This window comes from Narcine bancroftii, chromosome 1 (genome assembly GCF_036971445.1).
Source record: "Narcine bancroftii isolate sNarBan1 chromosome 1, sNarBan1.hap1, whole genome shotgun sequence".
NCBI classification, from domain to species: domain Eukaryota; kingdom Metazoa; phylum Chordata; class Chondrichthyes; order Torpediniformes; family Narcinidae; genus Narcine; species Narcine bancroftii.
Window position 1 is genome coordinate 477311891 of NC_091469.1, and position 21428 is coordinate 477333318.

The 21428-nt window shown below is 38.3% G+C and overlaps 1 protein-coding gene across 20 annotated transcripts in view; it reads left to right on the plus strand.

Annotated features, from left to right (window-relative positions):
* kmt2ca (lysine (K)-specific methyltransferase 2Ca) overlaps positions 1 to 21428 on the plus strand; it is a 495715-nt gene that overhangs the window by 331845 nt on the left and 142442 nt on the right. For 19 of the 20 annotated variants that reach the window (XM_069914823.1, XM_069914812.1, XM_069914813.1 and 16 more), the window contains 4 exons: positions 134 to 315; positions 10058 to 10222; positions 19481 to 19590; positions 19759 to 19827. In XM_069914823.1, the coding sequence (XP_069770924.1) occupies positions 134 to 315; positions 10058 to 10222; positions 19481 to 19590; positions 19759 to 19827 (526 nt within the window). Of the gene's footprint in view, positions 1 to 133; positions 316 to 3035; positions 3117 to 10057; positions 10223 to 19480; positions 19591 to 19758; positions 19828 to 21428 lie in introns of those variants that run through there. The other variant, XM_069914825.1, reaches the window with a different exon arrangement.

Below are 21428 nucleotides of genomic sequence, written 5' to 3' on the forward strand. Positions count from 1 at the left end.
TTGCATTGAAGAAATAAAATACAATTACCACATTCTGCTGAATACCATTGTATTCTATTACCCAATAAGTTTATGGGTCTTTGTATCTAAAATAATTATGGAAGAAAATTATTGAGATTTTTCTTATGGACAGATCACCAAAGTGGTTCTGAGTAAAGGCTGGCGATGTCTAGAATGCACAGTGTGTGAATCCTGTGGAAAGGCCTCTGATCCTGGTCGGTTGCTTCTCTGTGACGATTGTGACATCAGCTATCATACCTATTGCTTGGATCCACCTTTACAGACGGTCCCCAAAGGTGGATGGAAATGCCGCTGGTAAGTTGAATTTTTAAAAAAATTGTAATAGTAAACTCATCATTGAAAATTATCTATGCTGAGACACTTAACAGGAATATTACTAATTGAGTGTGGAAGAACAGAGGGACCTTGTGTTCCAAATCTATAGATCTCTCAGTGTTGCTGTGCAGGTTGATAGTGAAAGCTTATGGTATGTTAACCTTTTATTAGTAAGGGAATTGCATTTGTGAGGTAATGTTGCATCTCTAAAAATTTCTGGCTAGACCACATTTGGTATATTGTATTCATTTCTGGTTGCCTCATGTCAAGAAGGATGTGGAAGCTATGGAGAGTGTGCAAAGGAGATTTACAAGGATGTTGGCTGGATTGGAGAATATATCTTGTGAGGCAAGGTTAATAGAGCTTGGGATTTTCTCTTTGGAGCGATGCAGGATGAGAGGTGACTTAATAGAGGTCCACAAGATTGAGAGGTAATGATAGGGTGGACAGCCAACATCTTTTTTCAGGGGCAAGAAGAGCAAATACCAGAGAACATCTCTTTAAGGTGAGGGGATGAAAATTTAAGGGAGATCTCGGGGGTAAGTTTTTTTCACACACAGAGTAGTGGGTGCCTGGAATGCATTGCAGGGGTAGTGGTGGAGGCTGGTACAAAGGGACATTGAAAAGACTCTTAGACGGGGCATAAGAAAAATAGAGGGTTATGGGTGTGAAGTAGGGAAGGTTTAGTTTGTTGAATAGGTTTATATGTAATGTTATGAGCCCAGAGGACCCCAAAACCCAGCAGCAACAGAAATTTGCCAAGACAAATGGCTACCCAAACAAAAGTTGCCGCCAACCTTCCTCAAACATAAATACTGTTAACTTAAACCCCTTCTAATTCTAAGCGTATGTGTATGTAATGTATATGTTCAGGAAAGTTATTTGGTTTAATAGTCCAGTCATTCATTTCTCCAAGTTCACCAGTATCAGGCAATTTTTATACTGTGCACAGAATTTAACATTTATGAATTTTCACCAGGCTCTGGTACTTAAAGGTAAATGGTTACCACTCAGGAAGATTCTTATTGGTTTCAGAGAGATATTTGTTGCTTGTTGGACACACACACTCTCACTTATTCCCTCCAATTAGCCACTTCAGAGTCTTGCTGAAGAAACATGCACCATCATAAGTTTTCCAAATGATAACCTCTTCTTCCAGCTCACCTCAGAGTTCCTCAGTTTTCCTTATTTCAGGAGAAACACTCTAGCCAGCCATTTTTTCTTGTAAGGACTACAAGGGTTTTCAACTGGCTGAACTTAGAACTCACAAACCGTCTTCAAAATGGGGTTTTCAACAAGCCTGCCAGCTTTCCATGTTGCAGCCTCAAAAGCCACTATAGAACTGACTTCTCTCTCCCTCCAAGAGAAATCCTGTTTTTTTTTCTTTTTCTCTCTCTGCTTGTAAAAAAGAATTTCTCCCAAGGCTCCAAACCCAATCGTTGAAAGATCTTTATCAGTACTTGAGTCTGGACTTCTCCATTTGCACCTCCTTTTGAAATTCTTTCTGAAGCAGTTCCATTGTCTTTTGCAAAACCACTGGTGCCTGAATATCTAGCTTCAGCAAAGCTCTTGCTCCCCAAATGAGATGTGAAGTGTAAGTATCTGCTTGTGAAGTGACCTACACTAAGCCCCCCACAATCTATCTCTTTTAAAAACATTTATATATAATATAACCTGTAACAGTTGGCACAACATTTTTCACCAAAGGGCCTGTACAATGATGAAAACACAGCACCAAAATAAATCTGTAATTTTAAAGTAAACTGATTTTGTCAGTTGTATTTACATATACATTTTGAAGTAACCAACTTTGTCAATCTATAATTCAGTGTTCTAGTGCTTTCAAAATAAAACACAATTATTTTGATTCACAAATTTTCAGCAGTTACAGCTGCAACTGAGTATGAAAATAGTTTAATGGCGGGGTTGCATGCTGCTCGGCCCTTGGTTGATGTAATAAAAAAAAGAAATGGTGTTACAGAGTGTGCATCTGAAGTAACTTGAATGAGGGCAATAGCTTGAGATGTTTGAGTTTGGACAAAAGAGTATCATGTGAAGTAGGTACTCTGACAGTGAAACAGTTGCAATTGTAGTCAAGAGAGGCATAGCCAGCGAGGCATTGACATTTTCATCTAGAAATTTTGCACAGCATGAAGCAAATCTTTAAAGGTGATCAATGAAGGGTCATTTCTCAAAATTCCCTCTCTTTGGAATACCAGCCTATGACAATAAAGGTTAATGGTGAGGCCCTCAAAAATGTGGACCACTTCTCAGATGTCATGAGCTGCATCTCAACGAAGGCAGGCATCAATGTTGATATTTTCTGTTTTCAATGTACTAACAAAGTATTTGGTTAAAAGGGTATTTGAAGATCAAGACTCAGACTTATGATCTGTTCAGTGGCATTGATATCTCGTCCTCTTGAGTGTTTAAGCAACTGGCTTCTGGGAACCAGGTCTAGGATCGTTGCAAGCTGAGTTCCCGAAGGTCCTTATGTGCTGACAGCTTATGAAACTAGGGGTTGAGCAGGTATAACATGATTGCCTCAACATAGGTTTGCTGTTTGTCAGAAAGCTGTGAAGCTACAGGGGAGCAGGAAATGGTGCAATCCACAGACACTTTGTCTATGATGGGACTCTCTTTTCCATCTTTTGATAGTGGTGCTTTGTTAATAGTACTTCTTTTTGTGTTTTTACAAGGCAAACAAAGGAAAGATATTTGTGTACCTGACAATAAATGGAATCTTGTACCTTGAGTCCACCTACTGCAGGCACCTCAAGGTACTGGTAGATACCACCAACACTGTCTCTGTAAAATCCTACAAATTCACTGAAGGATAAGCAAACCAATATCAACATCCTTGCCCAGAACAACAGCTTTGAGGTCCAAGTTGCACTCATTTTGCTTTATTTTATAGGCTATGTTGTTTGCATGACCAACACTAGACTGCATAAATAGACGCTCTCTTCTAAACTGTCTTGGGAAGAGATTACTGGGTAATCTTGGAGGAAATGTTTTAGGGGTGTGCATTGAAGAAGAAAAAACATCTCAACCAACTTTTGAGAATTTCTGACCCAGAGATGAGAAGCCACTCAAGGGGCAGTTGTAGAAGCCCAATGTAAATGTTGGAAAGAGTACTTATCTCACCAACTACCTACCCCATCGGGCTTGTCTTCCCACACATGTGATTCACACATCTTCAGGCACCTCAAAGTCCACGGAATAAGTGGAAATTGGTCATCCTTGAGTTTGAAGGACACCCAAGGAATGGAAATAAATGGTCAGCCAAAATGGTGGTCAGGTATTTTATGATTTTTTTTTATTTGCACATATTTAATAGAAAAATAAAGGTAGGATTAAATAGCTGAGTTGACAGAGTTTAACATACTGTGCTTTCCAGCTTCAAGGCTGACTAATTTGATAACCCACAAAAACATCTAAATCTTTGAATATCATTTTTAGAATCAGGCATGATTTGATATTGTGTATCACGTACACGAGTACAGATGCACCAATAATCTTTCTTCCTGAAGCCATGCAACCTCACAATATACACCAACAATGGTATAAATTAAATTACCATAATATTGCCATGAGACAGAAAAAGAGATAAATATAACAGGATAAATAAATAAACAGTTGTATTTGCTGCAAAAATAGTAATGTTTTAGTCATGCAGATAGACCTTTTGGTGCTCCTGTAGTTTACGATTAGATATGTTCAAGAGCCTGAAGATTCCTGACGAAGGGCTTAAGATCAGAACGTTGATCGAGTTTCTCTGGCACTTTTGGCTATTGCCTGAGATTGTTAAAAAGTTATTGGTCCAAAATGTTAGCTTTGTTTCTTGCTCCAAAAGTGTTGCCTGATTTTGATTATTTTGGTCATTTTATGCTTTATTTTAATTTTCCTGCATTAGTTATACTTAACTTCAGGTATAAAAGTTGACCAGATCATTAATTGTTGCATTACAGAACTTTATCTGCTATAGCTTGTGTTGAAATTGGTTTGGTTGAAATTCAGTGTGTACACAATTCATTTGCATTTTGTAATGTTCAAATTTTAAATTATTTGTTTGAAGAATTTTTTTAAAGTCCTTGTTTTCAGAATTAAATATTCAGAGGTTAGATATTAAGTGAGTTGAGGGATATTTGATTAGTGCTGGAAAATTATGCTGATGTAGGGAAGAATCACATGACAGAGTAGTGGCTGGTCAGGTACCAGCCTTCCACGGAGAAAGTTTTTTTTAAAAAGTGACATAAAAGCAAAGTTTTGAAATAAAATACAAAAAAGTCATTAAATAAACAGTACAAGAAAAGCCTGAAGATGGCTCCAAAGAAAGAAAAGCCGACAACAGCAAGTAAGGAAAAAACAGAGAAATTGCCCAACAACAAAGAAGAAGGCCTTACCAGACGGAATCCGTGAGCCAGGAGCTCTCCTGAAGAGGACAGCCCGAACGGCAAAGCCAGTAAGCGGGCAGCTCAGGGGCGATGTAGAAAGAAATGCCAGCGTTGTGCATGCGCGGTTCCCATTGTAAAAAAAAAGGCACCAACGAGAGTAGACGCCAGCAGCAGTTTGCTACTAACACAACGGGAGAAGCTGCAGGAGAGGCGGTGACAGAAATGGGCTCATTATTGAGCAAAGACATGGAGCAAGAAAGAGAAGCCCTAGAAGAAGATAAGGAACTACAGGAAAAAATGCAAGGTAAAAAACAAATTCAGATGGTGGATAAAGAGTATTTTGATATCCAAATAAAAGCTTTTATTGAAACAACAATGTTTGAATTTAAACCTATTAGACAATACAAGAGACAGATGCAAAAATCCAAAGGCTGGAGAATGTAATGACAGAAATGAAAAAGAGAAGTGAAGAAGTGGAAGACAGAGAGATGGGTGTGGAAATGGAGGTGTATGAATTAAGAGACAAACTGGAAAATAGAAACAAAGATGTCACGTGACTTATTGGCCCAGAAAATAGACATTTTAGAGAATTTTAGTATATGTAATAACATAAAAATAGTGGGCCTGAAAGAAGGTGAAGAAGGGGCAGATATAAAATGATTTTTAAAACGATGGATCCTGCAGATTTTGGGATTAGAAAAACTCCAAAAGGAGATAGAAATTGAAAGAGCCCACAGGGCATTGGCGCCGAAACCGCAACCACAGCAGAAATTGCATTCTATACTGGTAAAAGTATTGTGATACACAGCAAGGGAGAAAATATTGGAGCTGGCTGTTAGAAGAGTAAAAGAAAACAAGGGACCATTGGAATACAATTTTAAAAAAATCTTCTACCCAGACATAGCTTTGATCTTTTAAAGAAGCGTAAAGAGTTCAACTTAACAAAAACTTTACTATGGAGGAAAGGTTACAGTTTTGTATTACATTATCCTGCAGTTTTGAAGATATTCGTCCCCAGTGGACAACATAGCTGTTTTCGGATCCAGGAGAAGCCCGTCACTTTGCAGAACAATGGGCAAATAAACAACAAGAAGAAGAGTAAGGAAAATAGCAAAAGGACTGTTACAAATAATATATATAAATAGGTTTTTGAAAGTTAAGAGTTGGATTATATCAAAAAAGCTTTGTTTTATTTTTTAGAATAATATATTGTGATTTCTCTGGGGGAGGGCTGGTCTGCTGCGAAATCAGTTGACAATTGCAGTATATACCATAACCCATGAAATAAAGGGAGTTGTGGTTGTCTTGCGAGATAGCAAAGGCAACTCATTAAGGGGAGAATTTCTGTTGTTTTCTATAACTCTTTAGTCTTTCTATAATTTTTGTTATTTTCTTATTAATTGTGTTGGTGCATATTGTAAAGAATAAGAAGATTCAAAAGTGTGACTTTAGAGGAAGAGAGATGGAGGGGTTGAAGAGGTGGTACAGAGGTAAAAAATGGGTTGATAGGATGAATACATTGAAATATATGACAATTAATATTAATGGAGTTCACAACCAAATTAAGAGAAAAAAATTACTGACACTAAAAAAGGAAAAAATAGACATAGCATTTGTACAGGAAACATACTTAACAGAAGCGAGACTGGGTAGGTCATGTAGTAGCGTCGTTGTACAATTCAAAAGCAAAGGGAGTAGCTATCCTAGTTAATAAAAAGTAATAACAGACCCGGCAGGTAAATATGTAATGATGGTATGCCAGATTTATTCAGAATCTTGGAATTTGTTAAACATTTATGCACCTAATAAAGGTGACTAGAAATTGATGCAGTTGGAAAAAATATTGTAACCATAGAGAAAGATTAATGATGGGAGGAGTCACGTGATGGAGTAGTGGCCGGACGATGAACTCCAGCCCTCTCCAGAAAAGTCGGGAAAAACAAGAGAAAATACAAAGGCACAGAAATAAAAGTTAAAGAAAAGTGAGTATAAAGGTGGAAAGAAGATGGTGACAAAAAAAGAGAAAGATTAATGATTAGAGAGGATATAGAAAAAAAGAGAGAATTGATTAAGAAAAGATTAAAATATGACACATTACAAACATACCAAGTGGTGGAAAAAATATTATGAAAACAAAACAAAGATATGAATTAGGAGAGAAAATCCACAAAATGTTGGCTTTGCAATTGAAAGCAGAGCACAAGGATTATTGTAGGAACGAGGAAGGGGGATAAACAGATTCCATGTAATACACAGGAGATCAATGATAATTTTAGGAAATTTTATAAGCAACTATATCAAACTAAAATCCTAGGGAAGAGCACCAAAATAGACAAAGTCTTGTCAAATATTGAATTACCTAATTACAATTGGAAGAACAGAATAAATTACTAAAACCCCTGACAACCACAGAATATATGATATGATAATGATATTACTAAATAATAAAGCACCAGGCAAAGATGGATTTCCCATGGAATTTTATAAGGTATTCAATAATCTACTAATTCCGCTCCTCTTAGAGGTAATGAAACAAGTGGGAGAGACCCAGAAGGTGCCTGACTCTTGCAAAATGGCAATAATCACAGTAATTCCAAAATCAGGAAAGGACCCACTGTCACTGGCCTCATATAGACCAATATCCCTACTAAATACCGACTACAAACTAATTGCAAAACTATTAGCGAATAGATTAGCAAATTGTGTGCAGAAATTAGTGGAGTTAGATCAGACAGGATTTGTTAAAAACAGAAGAATGCCAGATATCGTGTACAAATTTATTAACCTGATTCATGTGGCACAAACAAACAAAACACCAACTGTGGCAGTAGCTCATGATGCAGAGAAAGCCTTTGATAAGGTTGAATGGAGTTATCTTTTTAAAGTACTTCAGAAATTAAAATTAACAGAAAAATTAATTAATTGGACCAGGGCACTATATAATGGACCTGTAGTAACAAATCATTATGTTTCAGATTACTTTAAATTGAGTAGGTCAACAAGACAGGGATGCCCGTTATCATTGTCCCTGTTTGCTAAAGCTATAGAACCATTGGCCGAACTGATGATAAAGGAATAAAAATAAAAGAGGATGAATATAAAATTAGCTTATTTGTGGATGATATTATAGTATACTTGACACGCCCAGATAAATCTATAAAGGTTATACACAAAATTGAAAGAATATGAGGTGATATCAGGATACAACGTTAATATCGATAAAAGTGAGGTGATGCCAATGAATAATGTCAATTATACGGAATGCAAAAGTGAACCTCCTTTCAAATGGCAATTGCAAGCCATGCATTACTTGGGTATCAGAATAGATAATAATTTAAATCATTTGTATAAACTAAATTAACCATAAATATGGAAAATACAAGAGGATTTAGAGAAATAGGAAGAACTACCACTAACTTTAATAGAGAGAGTAAACTGCATCAAAATGAATGTATTCCCACAACTACAGTACTTATTCCAAACTTTATTGATTCCCTTGACAGGAGAATTCTTTAAAAGATTGAATAAATTAATAAGAAAATTCCTATGGAAAGGAAAAAAATCAAGAGTTGCTTTGGATAAACTAATGTGGACATATAAATAAGGGGGACTGCAGTTACCAAATTTCAAAATCTATTATAAGGCAGCACAATTAAGATTTTTGTCAAACTTTTACCAGGCAGGAGAAAAACCGGCTTGGCTTAAGATGGAGTTATATAGATTAAAGGAAAATGTTCCTGAACACTTAATCTATAAGTGGAATGAGAAACTGGTGCAACATAACAACCTACCAATACTGCATCATATATTAAAAATATGATGGAAAATACATCAAATAACAAAAATGTTATTAATGCAAAACCCATTAATTCCTTTTTGGGAAATAATTTATTGACATTCGAACAGTTAAAAGATAAATAGGGAATATCACATGGTACAATATTTTCTTCATATTATCAATTGAAAACATTTAAAAGAGAAGCTGGGAGCTAGTCTAAGATTACCTGAGAGTAATTGCTTTGAATATTTAATCACAGAGACTATGAGAGTTAAAAAAATTATCACAAAGAGTTGCTTTGGATAAACTAACGTGGACATATAAATAAGGGGGACTGCAGTTACCAAATTTCAAAATCTATTATAAGGCAGCACAATTAAGATTTTTGTCAAACTTTTACCAGGCAGGAGAAAAACCGGCTTGGCTTAAGATGGAGTTATATAGATTAGAGGAAAATTACAAAACAAGGAAATCGATGAAGCAATATATAAACCCAAACAATGTTGGGAAAAAGACTTAAATATATGGATAAAGAATGAAACCTGGAAGGAACTATGAGCAGGTACCATGACTAATGCAATAAACATACGGTATCGTATGATACAATACAATTGGCTTTGTAGATTATATACTACACCTCAAAAATTAAAAGAACGGAATCCAACACTATCGGAAAAATGCTTCTGTTGTAAACAAGAAATTGGTACAAAAATGTACAAAAGTGAAAACCTTTTGAGAGGATTTAAACTTAATATTAAATATAATTACAAAAAAAACACCAAAAGACCCAAAAATCTTCCTGTTAAACAACATAAAAGATAAAGAATTAGAGCTCAAAAATGATTTATTACTATTGCATTAGTGGCAATAACTTGGAAAATGGAAACACCCTTAAAAATACAACAATGGTACATTGAAATGAATATATATATTCCATTAGAAAAAATTACCTACAATCTAAGATAAAAATGCCATTTATTTGAACAAATTTGGGAACCATACTTAGTTTATTAGAAACAGGTAATTTCAGACCTCCATCTCCTGATGTGACAAGTTACAATTAAGAAAATAGTTAAGTATAATATATTGGATGACACGATCTTTCTTTTCTGTTTCATTTGTTTTTCTTTTTCTAGCTTTAAGTAATGGGAGTTGGGGAGGGAGGGGGATTGGGGAAGAAAAAATGAAAATGTCACTACATATTAATACTGAATATCTGTATATATTGTCACACGTGGTTCATGGTGAGGTGTTAAATAAAAAATATATAAAAAAAGAAAATAATGCTGATGTACAAGATCAGTGAAGATTAAACTGAATGTGGATCAGGCACCAAGGGTTAAATAGTTTACCGCTGCTTCTATTACTTCATATTCTGTAATACAAATTCTTAGAAATTTGACTTTTTGAAGTAGTACTACAAATATGTTTGTTGCATTGTTTGCGAGATGTATTCTTTTTGGTATTGTTCAAATCTTAAGGACATACAAGTATGGCCACTTGAGTGCAAACCACTTTTTCTGATGGTTTTCTTTTTGTTTCATAGGTGTGTTGCATGTATACAATGTGGAGCAACCTCACCTGGTTTTAAGTGTGAATGGCAGAACAATTATACACAATGTGCGCCTTGTGCCAGCTTGACTGTATGTCCAGTCTGCAATAAGAACTACAAGGAGGAAGAACTTATTATACAGTGCCGACAGTGTGATAGGTGGGTACATTCAATTATCTGCTGTAAACTGGCTGCATATAACTAATTACAAAGTTCACAAACTAAAAATATTAAATCAGAATGATCAAAGATTGTAAAAATGTGTAGTAATCTTATTATTTTGTATCAGTTGTGCAACCTACATGGTTTGAAAGGAAAAGAATTAAATCCAATATATCATCTGATATAAAGAGAAAATGCTAGAAATATAAACGGTCATGAATGGAGAAAGAAAGCAGGAAACTACAGGCCAGTTAGCATAACAGCTGCTGTAAACGAAATGTGAGAAGCTATTATTAAAGAAATTATTGGTAACAGGGCAGTTAGAAAAAAGTGTCACGGTAATCAGGCAAATTCAGAATGGTTTTGCGAAAGGGAAATGTTTGAGTTCTTTGAAGGAATAATGTATACTCTGGAAAAAACGATAAATACTTAGATTTCCAGATGATTTTTGATTAGGTGCCACATCTAAGACTATTGTGGAGAGTAAAAGCCAATGAAGCAGGCTTGTTTATCTTAAATAAATTGTATAAATTACTTTATGTAAAGGAATAAATTGTGTATAAGGATCCCTCCAAAAGGATATTGGTAGGTTAAACTTTTGGGCAACAAACCTCTTTGGAGAAATGTCTTTTTTTGGCAGCAAAAATTAAAAAGTACATTATCTAAATGGTGAGAAGATGCAGGGAATCCCTGCTTCTCAGATCAGTGTTTCCCAAACTTTTTTGAGCTCCCAGGCCATATCCCTAGTGTGTTTCTCTCCCCCCCCCCACCCCCACCCCCCCCCACCCCAAACACATACAATGAACACATACCTCTTGGTCCACCACAAATGTCAAACAGCAACTAATTAATGCTAACAAGCTTATGTATTTCACAAATAAAACTTTTCATAAATTAAATTATTTAGCAGACAAAGGGTAAATTTACATCTCAAGTATAACTACGTTGTCTTTTGGTGCCGGGAGCTCGATGGGCAGGTTGCCAGGAAGAGGATCCGTAATAGGGCCATTGGGAGCATGATGGATGGGCGGCCGGGGCGAGGATCAGCCATCGGGTACTAGGTGATTGAGGTGAGGATCAGCCGTTGGGAACTGCCAGGGCGAGGATCCACGATCGAGCTGTCGGGAGCTTGATGGGTGGGTGGCCAGGGCGAGGATCAGCCATTGGGAGCTCAATGGGCAGGTAGCCAGGGTGAAGAACTGCAATCAGGCCATTGGGAGCTCGATGGGCAGGGACAAGGATCAGCCAACAGGAGCTCGATGAGCAGTCATTCAGGGCAAGGATCAGCAGTTGGGTGCTGGATGGATGGGCCTTTGGGGTGAGGATTGGCTATCAGGAGCTCTGTGTGGCCAGCCGGGATGGGGAACCAAAATCATGCCATCAGGAGCTTGATGGGCGGGCGCCCAGGACAAGCATCTGTGATTGGGTTGTCGGGAGCTCGATGGGCAGAAGTTGGGGCCAAAAATAGGGGGTGGGGGGGGGGGTCAGTGTATTTATATGTCATTTAAATGTGAAGATAATTTTAAATACTTACAAACCAAGAGCCTTAGCCCTTGCAGACATTAATGTGGTATGTCCAAAGCATGTCATCAAGAAACAAACAGCACCCCTTTTTTCTTCACCACCTGCCTGACTGCCTCCTTTCTCCTCACTGCTCACTTGGATCTTTGCACCACTTCCAAGGGGTTGGCAGCGCCCACTTAGGGGATCACTATCTTAGAGCATGATTCACAGTTACGGAAAGTTGAATATTAAATTTTAAAACTTGCGGTGAAGTTTTACATCACTGGTGAGGCCACATATGAAGTTGTGTATACAGTACAGTCTCACAGTTCAGTGCTTTCAATGTGGAATTTGCACATTCAGCATGTGACCTCATGCCCATTCTGCCCCCTTTTTTACTTCTCCCTCCCCCTCTCCATGGTGCTTTGTCTTGTAGGAATGTAGTGTGTTTTGCTATAAGAAAGAAATGAGTGGAGCAGTGAGACTTGTGGGATTGCTCTGCAGTTTGATAAGCCAAATAGTATCATGAGTTGTAAAGGGATATTGATCTTTCTGTCATTTGCTAATATGAAAATGGGTGGGAGTCGTGTGAAGAAGATATATGGACTCTGCAACAAGATGGATGTAGGTTGAATGATTAGGTTATCCATTTTGGTGAGAGGAATAGAAAAGCAGATTATTATAGAAATGGAGAAATTAGATGACAAAGGTACAGAGGGATTTAGCTTGAAAAAATAAATGCCTGTGAGGAAAAGTTGAACATGTTAGGGTAGAGTTTGTGGAACAATTCTTTCAGGTCCTTTACCTTGCCTCTTTCTCTGACCTATAGAGGTGCTGCTTCCTGTTACCTCTCTCGTTTCACCACTGCTATCAACTTATTTTTACTTCTCTGCTTCCATCTAGGTGGATTGGTGGGGCATACATAGTGTCACAATTGGTACCATTACAAGCCTGTGCACATTCATAACTAACTTGACTAAACCACCCCGCCCTGCTTCCTATAAGTATTTAATTTCATTCTTCTGGTTCCTTTGTATCACCCAGAGAAGTTATTCTCTGCCATTAAGATTAACTGAGCTGTTAACCAAATCTATTTCCTGCATTTCTGCTCTCACCACATTCTCCTCTCATCTAGATCATGAATTAAAGCTCTGCTCATCATCATCCATCCTTTCAGCCTCCACTATCCACCATGGTCACACTCTTTTCTCCTCATTCTATTGGGCCGAAAATGCATCAGCTTGAAAAGGTGCCCCTCGAGATTCAAGGACAGTTTCTTTCCAGCTGTTGTCAGATTCAAGAATTAGTCCTCTCATTAGTGAAAGATGATGCCCTGCACTGTTTAACTATACCTTCTCTGTTTACTTTGTGCACTTACAGCTTTTGGCACGAACACTACACACTTCACTTTTGTTTTATTATTATATTACCTGCTATACTTAAGCCTGGATAGCATGCATGAATCTTCATTGTAACTTGGTAGACATGACAATAAACCAACTCAATTCAATCCATTCATTAGACCATCCTTAGGATTTTTCACTTCCTTCCACAAGAAGCACATGTTCCTCATCCTGTCAATATTCCAAAGGAACCCATTCCCTCTGAAATTCCTGCTAACTCTCCACCTTCACATGTAAATGCAGGAACTATAACACCCTTTTAGCTTTCTCTTGACAAAATAAGAACATAAGGAAAAGGAGCTAAAGTAGGCCATCAAGCCTGCTCCACTATTCAGAGTGATCATGGCCGATCTGATGATCGGCTCATCTCCACCTACTTGCCTTTCCCCATATCCCTTAATTCCCCTACCATGTAAAAATCTATCCAACCTTTTCTTAAATGTATTTTTACTGAGGGTACCTCAGCTGCTTCAATGGACAGCAAATTCCATAGGTTCACCACCCTCTGGGAAAAGCAGTTCCTCATTGCTGTCCTAAATTTACTACCCCAAATCGTGAGGCTATGTCCCCTAGTTCTGGTCTCTCCTACCAATGTAAACAACTTACCTACCTTGATCTTATCTATGCTTTTTATAAATTGTATATGTTTTTATGTGATCCCCTCTCATTCTTCTAAATTATAGCAGGTAAAAAGGTAAAGGTTACATTATTATCACGTAATTCTACATTGAGAATGTAACATACATGAAATTCTTGAACTTTGTCTACCATAAGGAAGACAGAGAGTCGTCACTTTGTCAAGCCACCCTCACAGAAATGAGGCCCCAGCAAGGAACAGACTCGCAACCCCTTGTTTATAAGACCAGTGTTCTAACCACTGAGCTAACAGAGTATATTCCCAGACAACTGCAGTCTCACCAGAACCCTGTACAGTTGCAGCATAACCTCCCTGCTCTTAGATTTAATCCTGCGAGCAATGAAGGCCATCATTCCATTTGCCATCTTGATAGCCTGCTGCACCTGCAAACCAATCTTTTGCGATTCATACAACCATCCATACATCTAAACATTTTTTGTGAGAAGCACCAATTCATTTTTACTACTTTCAGTTTAGGATACGATATGATGTCCTCTTTATTGGAGAACTCAGATGCATTATGGATGAGCATTTGTGGAACACATCTGTTTGGTCTAAACAGGTGGCCCTTAGGTTCCCATTGCCTGTCACTTTAATTCACCATCTAATTCTCACTCCATGACTGCTTGTACTTTTCCCACTGTTATCCATTTTAAGTTACGAGAATGCCATCTGATCTTTCAACTGGGCATGTTACGATCCTCAGGATTCAACATTGAATTCAACTATTTCAGATAACCACCTTTTCAGTTTGTCTGATAATTAGCCACAAAAAAATGAAATGTCATCAACCTCAACTCAGTTTTCCACCTCCACAAATGCGACCTGATCTGGGTATTTAAAACATTAGGTGAAACATTAGGTGATTTTAATATTTCAGCTCATGCAAGTTAGGCAGCTTATGTGAAGAAAGAAAATGTTAGGCTGTTAGCCTTTCGCTAGGCCTGGGAAATGTTGGAGGACAAACTTTAAGTTGCAAAAGAGATAGGGAGAGGGAGGGGGGAAGGGAGGGGGGAGGGAGGGGGAGGGGGGGAGGGGGAGAGGGGGAAGGGGGGGAGGGGGAGGGGGAGAGGGAGGGGGGGAGGGGGAGGGAGGGGGAGAGGGGAGGGGGGAGAGGGGGAGAGGGGGAGAGGGGGAGGGGGAGAGGGGGGGGGAGAGGGGGGAGAGGGGAGGGGGGAGAGGGGGGGGAGGGGGAGAGGGGGAAGGGGGGGAGAGGGAGGGGGGTGAGGGGGGAGAGGGAGGGGAGGGGGAGGGGGGGAGGGGGAGGGAGGGGGAGGGAGGAGGGGGGAGGGGGAGAGGGGGAGGGAAGGGGGAGGGAGAGGAGAGGGGAGAGGGGGGAGGGAGGGGGGAGAGGAGGATTATTCTTCCTTTGTCACCATTCTTTATTGATATTTCTGCAGATCATCAAACAATTAACAAGCCTTTACTATGCTCTGCAAACTGACAATACGCATTATTGGTTTTCCCCCCCCCCTTCCCTCTCCCTTCCCCCCCCCCCCTCCCTCTCCCTATCTCTTTGCAACTTAAAGTTTGTCCTCCAACATTTCCCAGGCCTAGCGAAAGGCTAACAGCCTAACATTTTCTTTCTTCACATAAGCTGCCTAACTTGCTGAATACTTCCAGCATTTTGTATTTTTAGACTGGAGATTCATGAAACAGGAGTTGTGACTAAATGATTGATACTAAATTACATTGGATTTAAGATAATGGCTGATTAACCTGCAGGTTTATGGTCTGGTTTTGTGTGTCTTTCCACTTCACTGCACTGGAAGCAGGTGTCCATTATTTCTTTAATTGAGGTCATCAGTTTAATTGAAAGGTCCACCATTATAATTTTTTTGTTCTGAGGTTGCCGGTTTTAGACTACAGCTGGTGCACAATTGCTCATTGGCTTAATTGATGTCCTGAGGATGCAACAAAAAGCATTTAAACTCCACTATGCAGGTTCACCATTGCATTGAGTTTTGAAAACCACTAATGTCAATAGAGTGGCATTTGCCTTTTGCTGATATTTTCTCAATTTTATTTACCACACATTTAAGGTGACAGCAAAATGTATTTTATTTGTTTCTGAAGATTCTTAAATCACTAGATTAGGATGTAGACATTTAAAACGGGTTGGGAAGGTGGGGTGGTGGTGGTTGTAGAGATTGCCATAATTTTCCAGTTTAAATCTCTTGTTCATAAATAGACATGTTTGGAGAGGGTGCCTTTCGTGTATTAAATGCCAAGCAACCATAGGCAGCTCATTTCATCTTGGTGAAATAATTTATGGCCTCAGGAGTGGTTTGAGTTTTTAAAAAAAGTTGATACTGATAATTAATTAGTACAAACTTAATACAGTAATGGAGCAATGGTTAATTTATGGGTCTTGTAACTCAGACTATCAAAATTCAAATCCAAATATATACTTTAAATTCAGTTAATAATTTGAAATATAAAAATAAAGGACAGCTCACCTTAATAATAGCAGCAATGAAATTCCCACATGGAGGCAAAAACTTTCTGCTTCACTCATGTTCATCAGGGGAGGATGTGTGTTCTGTATCTGAGTCAGGACCCATAGCATTGCAGTTGAAGTTTTTGAAAACCGATGAGTTCCTCTGAAATGGCTCTGCCACCCGTTCTGTTTCAAGCAATTGGGAATGAGATGGGTAATAAAGATCACCTGCAAATTGGAAGAATAACTTATTTTCCCTGGGTACTCTCCAGCTAGATGGCAATAACAAAGGCTTTTCTGGTTTCTGCTAACCTTCTCTCCCCTTCCCCCTCCCAGTTCTCCCTCCCTTCACCTAGCCATTCCTCCTCCCCTTGATCTCTGCTGTCCCCTCCCTCCCTTCCTTCTCCACCTATCACCTCCTGCCTTGTGACCACTCCTCCCCCCCCACTCTTTTGTTTTGACGGCTTCCGACATTTTTCCAGACCTTGAAGGTTTCATTGCTTGACCTGCTGAGTTTTTCCAGCTTTGTGTGTTTTTACTTCAGCACAGTGTCTTCAGATTTTCGTGTTTTACTTTACCAGGACATTGCCTGGTTTAGAGAATGAGATAGGACAAACTTATTTTCTTCTTCTCTGAAGTGTAGGAGGCGGAGGGGAGACATGATAGGTTTATAAGCTCATGAGATAAAGATTTAGAATTTTATCCCATGGGTGAAAGTGTGACATAGGAGAGAATATGCCTTTCTAGTGAGGTGTCAGAAGTTAAAGGAAGATCATTTGAGCAGAGAAAATATTAGATATAGAGTGGTATGTGCCTGGAGTCATAGCGGAAGCAGATACAATAATAGTATTTAAGAGGTGTCTAGATACACACATGAATATGAAGGAGATGGGGTGATATCCATTAAGTGCAGGAACAAAGTTTTAGTTTAATTTGAATATCATGTTCAACACAGGCACATGAGCTGAAGGGCTTGTTCTTATGTTGTACAGTTCTAATGAACAGATTCCCAAAAATCAATTGAAAAATATTATGGCTTACTTGTTTTCTGCTGAGGTTATAGAGAAGGTTGTCAATAGAAATGTGGTTGATGTCATGGACTGGGTAACAAAGTTCAGAACCATTGAACACTAACAAAGTGGATAGAAAATTGTGTAAAAAGAAAAGCAGAAAAAGTAAATGTTACTTTTTTTGGATTGGAGGATGGCAGACAAAATAAATTTAGGAAAGCTGATCCCTTTATTCAACGGTTCAACCATAAAGGGGTGTATAAAATTCTGGGAAGAAAGTACAAGGGGAAAATGAGAAAAACTATGATCTGGAAGGGTGAATTGAATTTCCAGTGCTATAAGGAAACGGCTGAGATGTGGGACAATGGGATTGCTCTACCTGGTTGCAAATGGCTCAGATGGCAACCTCCTACATTGTAATAATTGTAAGATTTGGTTAATAAGAAATGACAACCTTTTATTAAGGCAATGAGGTGACCCAGCTTGTAATTCATCCTTGCGCTCCTATGTAACTGGGTGATCCAATATGATTGAAGAGTAGGATATAAGGAAGTAATAACATTTTTGAACAGGTTCAATGATTAATAGAAGTTGAGTGCAACTCTTTTAATCCTCAACTTAATTTTTATGTGGAATCTGGTAACATTGCCAAATGGATAATACTTGAACTATGACCGTAATTACCAATAAATGATCTGTAAAAACAGTTGGTTTTATGGGTTTACAGTTTCTGCTCTGGTATGAAAGTAACTTTATATCATACAAGGAGAAAAAAAATTGATGTGTGAATGTGGAAGGGACAAGATTAGTTGTGGAGGTAAATAAAACCCTGGAAGATTTCACTCAGATAGCTTGCTTCAAATGACTTTGTTTACTCTTTGTTTTTCTAAAGCTTTGAGGATTTGTATTTACATTCCATCATAATTTGCATTCTGTCACCAATATGATGTCCCAATTAAGTTGCACACTTTTTTTCTGGCCAAGATTAGAGATGAGCTGCAACAAGTCTTTGACCTTCTGCAGATATTAATTTTGGTCCTACTGCAACCCCACCTCTCAAAATGTGCACATCTTTCCTTCCTTAAATTCAGTCTCCTCAACCTCCAACCATGCCATTTAAAAATTGGTTTGGTTACTGGACTGTTAAGTGAATTACTGATCTGTAGATTTGAATTCAATCCTACCATAGCAGCTGGCGAATTTAAATTCAAATATTTTTTTATTTTTATTTCAATGGTCAGTTACAGTAAAATAAAAATTTCAGATCATTATTAAAAATTACTGGCTTGCTAATATCCTTTATGGAAGATGATCTTTTGTCCTAGATCAGGCCTCACCTGATTCCAGATTTATTAATATAGTTCATTTAGAAATCGACCATAACTTCGTTGGGGGAGAAATGCCATGATTGAATAAATTTTGATTTTAAAAAAATGTTCTTCGCTATTCACACAATTTTCACCATATCTTTCCTTCCTCCTTTATTACCAATTCTTTTTGTTATCAGTTCTTGCAACTTATCCTACTTTCCATACCAGCCACCTGATATTGCTCCAAAAGGAAACTGTTTCTTAAGACAGGGTGAGGATGAAAATAAAGTCAGTGAACATTATTCAAGGATTCGTTTGTGCTTGGGAGTGAGAGGGAGAAGTGACCATGAATACCACTAGCTGTATTTTTTTCCTGACAGTGAAGGGATTAGTGTTTATTTCTTTTCTCAGCAGCCTCTTTGGGCTTGAACCATGTAACTTAGTACCGAAGGAAAACACCTAAGCCTTACTGGAATCAGTAGAGCAATCCTCTCCCTGTTCTTATTCACTCTCACCTCAAACAGCACAGACACAGGTCCTCTGCCAGTTGAGTTCATGCCAACATCTCCCTCCCATTCATACTAATGCTACATTGATCCCATCTTTTTATTCTAACATCCTCATTACACTCTTTCCCTGCACCCCCCCATCATTTATCCCCAAGAGGACCAGAAAATCTTCTTTGAATCCTTTTGCTACCTACCTGTGCTTCAAAAAATCATTTAAATAGCCATTGAACATACCAGCAAACCTTTGGGATTTGGGAAGCATTAGCAGGTACCTGGTGGAAACCTATATACTGTCACAGGAGAATATGCAAGCTCCACATAGACAAAATCAGACATTAGGATTCAATCCGAGTCTCTGAAGCACTAACTATTCCTCTGAGGTTGAATGGCCTTTGTGTGTATTGTGATTTTTTTTTTGTATTAAATGTTATTTATGTTCTCAGGTGGATTCACGCAATTTGCCAGAACCTGAACACTGAAGACGAAGTTGAGACTGCAGCAGATAATGGCTATGACTGTTTTACTTGTCGGCAATATGCGACAACCACCCCAGGTTAGATTTGAAACAAATGCTTGGCTCAAAGTTTTTTCTTAAAATACTTAACCAAAACAATTATCCCTTTATAAGCAATCTTTAATAGCTTTGCACTAGATTGAAGCAGTAATTAATCTTAAAGGCTTCAAAGTTTCTAATGGGTTTATAATTTATTTTTGCCCGCAGTGACTACCTCAGAAGGAACTGATCTGTCTTTGATAGCACCTCAAGTTATTGTAAAGACAAAGGAACCAGGTAAATTTGATCCCAATTTCCTGTCTCGTTAGGAGTAAAAATGCCTATATTTACAGTATGTTTCTAGAGCCTCCTGTGATCAGATCTGTTTGTTCTGAATGAGCACACTTACCAGCAAGGTATTCAAGAAAACTCGATTCTCTTCAACAGGCTTCACAATTTAAATTTTATAAACAACTTGAGTGATAGATTAAGATCCTTAAATGATGAAGATTATATTTGCTATTTTGCTTCATTACATGGGATAGAGATAGTATGAAGCTTGGTTATGCACCATTTAATGTTGCAGGTTCATCACTTAATTCTAATTTTCATTTTTATCTTGCATCCCAAAGGTGTGTTGATCTGTTAAATATTGACTGTAAATTGGCCCTTTATGTTAGTAAGTTCGAAAAGAATCAAAGGAAAGTGGATGGGCATGTGAAAGCAATCAAGTTTCAAGACTGCTAGACATTGACACTGGTGTGATTGCTTTCTGGTAGCTGGCATGGATTTATTTGATGGACTAAATAGCCTTCTGTGCCACAGTAAAGATGGTGCAGCAGAACATTTGCAAGTTTGAGCAACATCAGGAATGGGGTTGAATGTAAGATCTCACTTTAAAATAAAAGTTGTAGAAATTTTAATCTTCAGAAAGCAGAAATAAAGTGATTGGAAGTGAGGCTGATCCTGTCACTTGAATTTAACTCTACATTACGGTTAATGATGATGAATGTCCAATGAGGCCAGAACTGGGATTCTTCATATTCTATGCCCCAAAATTTGATTTTTGAATTGATTTTTAGATTGCTATTGCTAAAGTGAAAAGATGCTGAAACAAGCTGAATGAAATTTAAGTTGAAATGTAAATGTGGGATAAATAGAGGTTGATTGTCAGATTTAGATACAATGTGAAACAACAGTGGGCCCATGGAGTCCAAATCCATAGATCTTTTAAGATCACCAGGCAGGTTGATAGGACAGTAAAGTAGGCATGAGATAATGTTGCAGCTCAAATCTCTGGTGAGGCCATGCTTAGAATATTGTGTTCATTTCCGGTCACCTCATTACAGAAAAGCTGTGGATGCTATGGAAAGGGTGCAGAAGAGTGTTACCAGAGGTCACAACTTGATGAAGGGCTCAAGCCTGAAATGTTGGTTATATATCTTTATCTTTGCTACATAAAGTACACTGTTTGACCTGCTGAGTTTCTCTGGCTTTGTGTTTTTACTCAGCCACGGTGTCTGCAGACTTTTGTGTTTTACTTCCTTCCTTTACTGGTGGGAGGAAACCGGAGCATCCGGAGGAAACCCATGTAGACATGGGGGGATCATACAAACTCCTTACAGACAGTGCGGGATTCAAACCCTGGTCTGAATCGCTGGCACTGTAACAGCATTGCACTAACCTCTCTGCTAACCGTGCTGCCTGAGGCATGGTTTGGGAGACATCAGGGTCAAGTTTTTTTTAACAGAGTTGTAGGTCCTGGAATACATTTCCAGGGGTTGTAATGGATGCTGGAACCATAGGGGCGTTTAAGAGAATTTAGACAGGTACATGGATGAAAGAAAAATAGAGGGTTATGTAATAGGGAGTGTTTAGTTTTTTCTTGTAGATATATG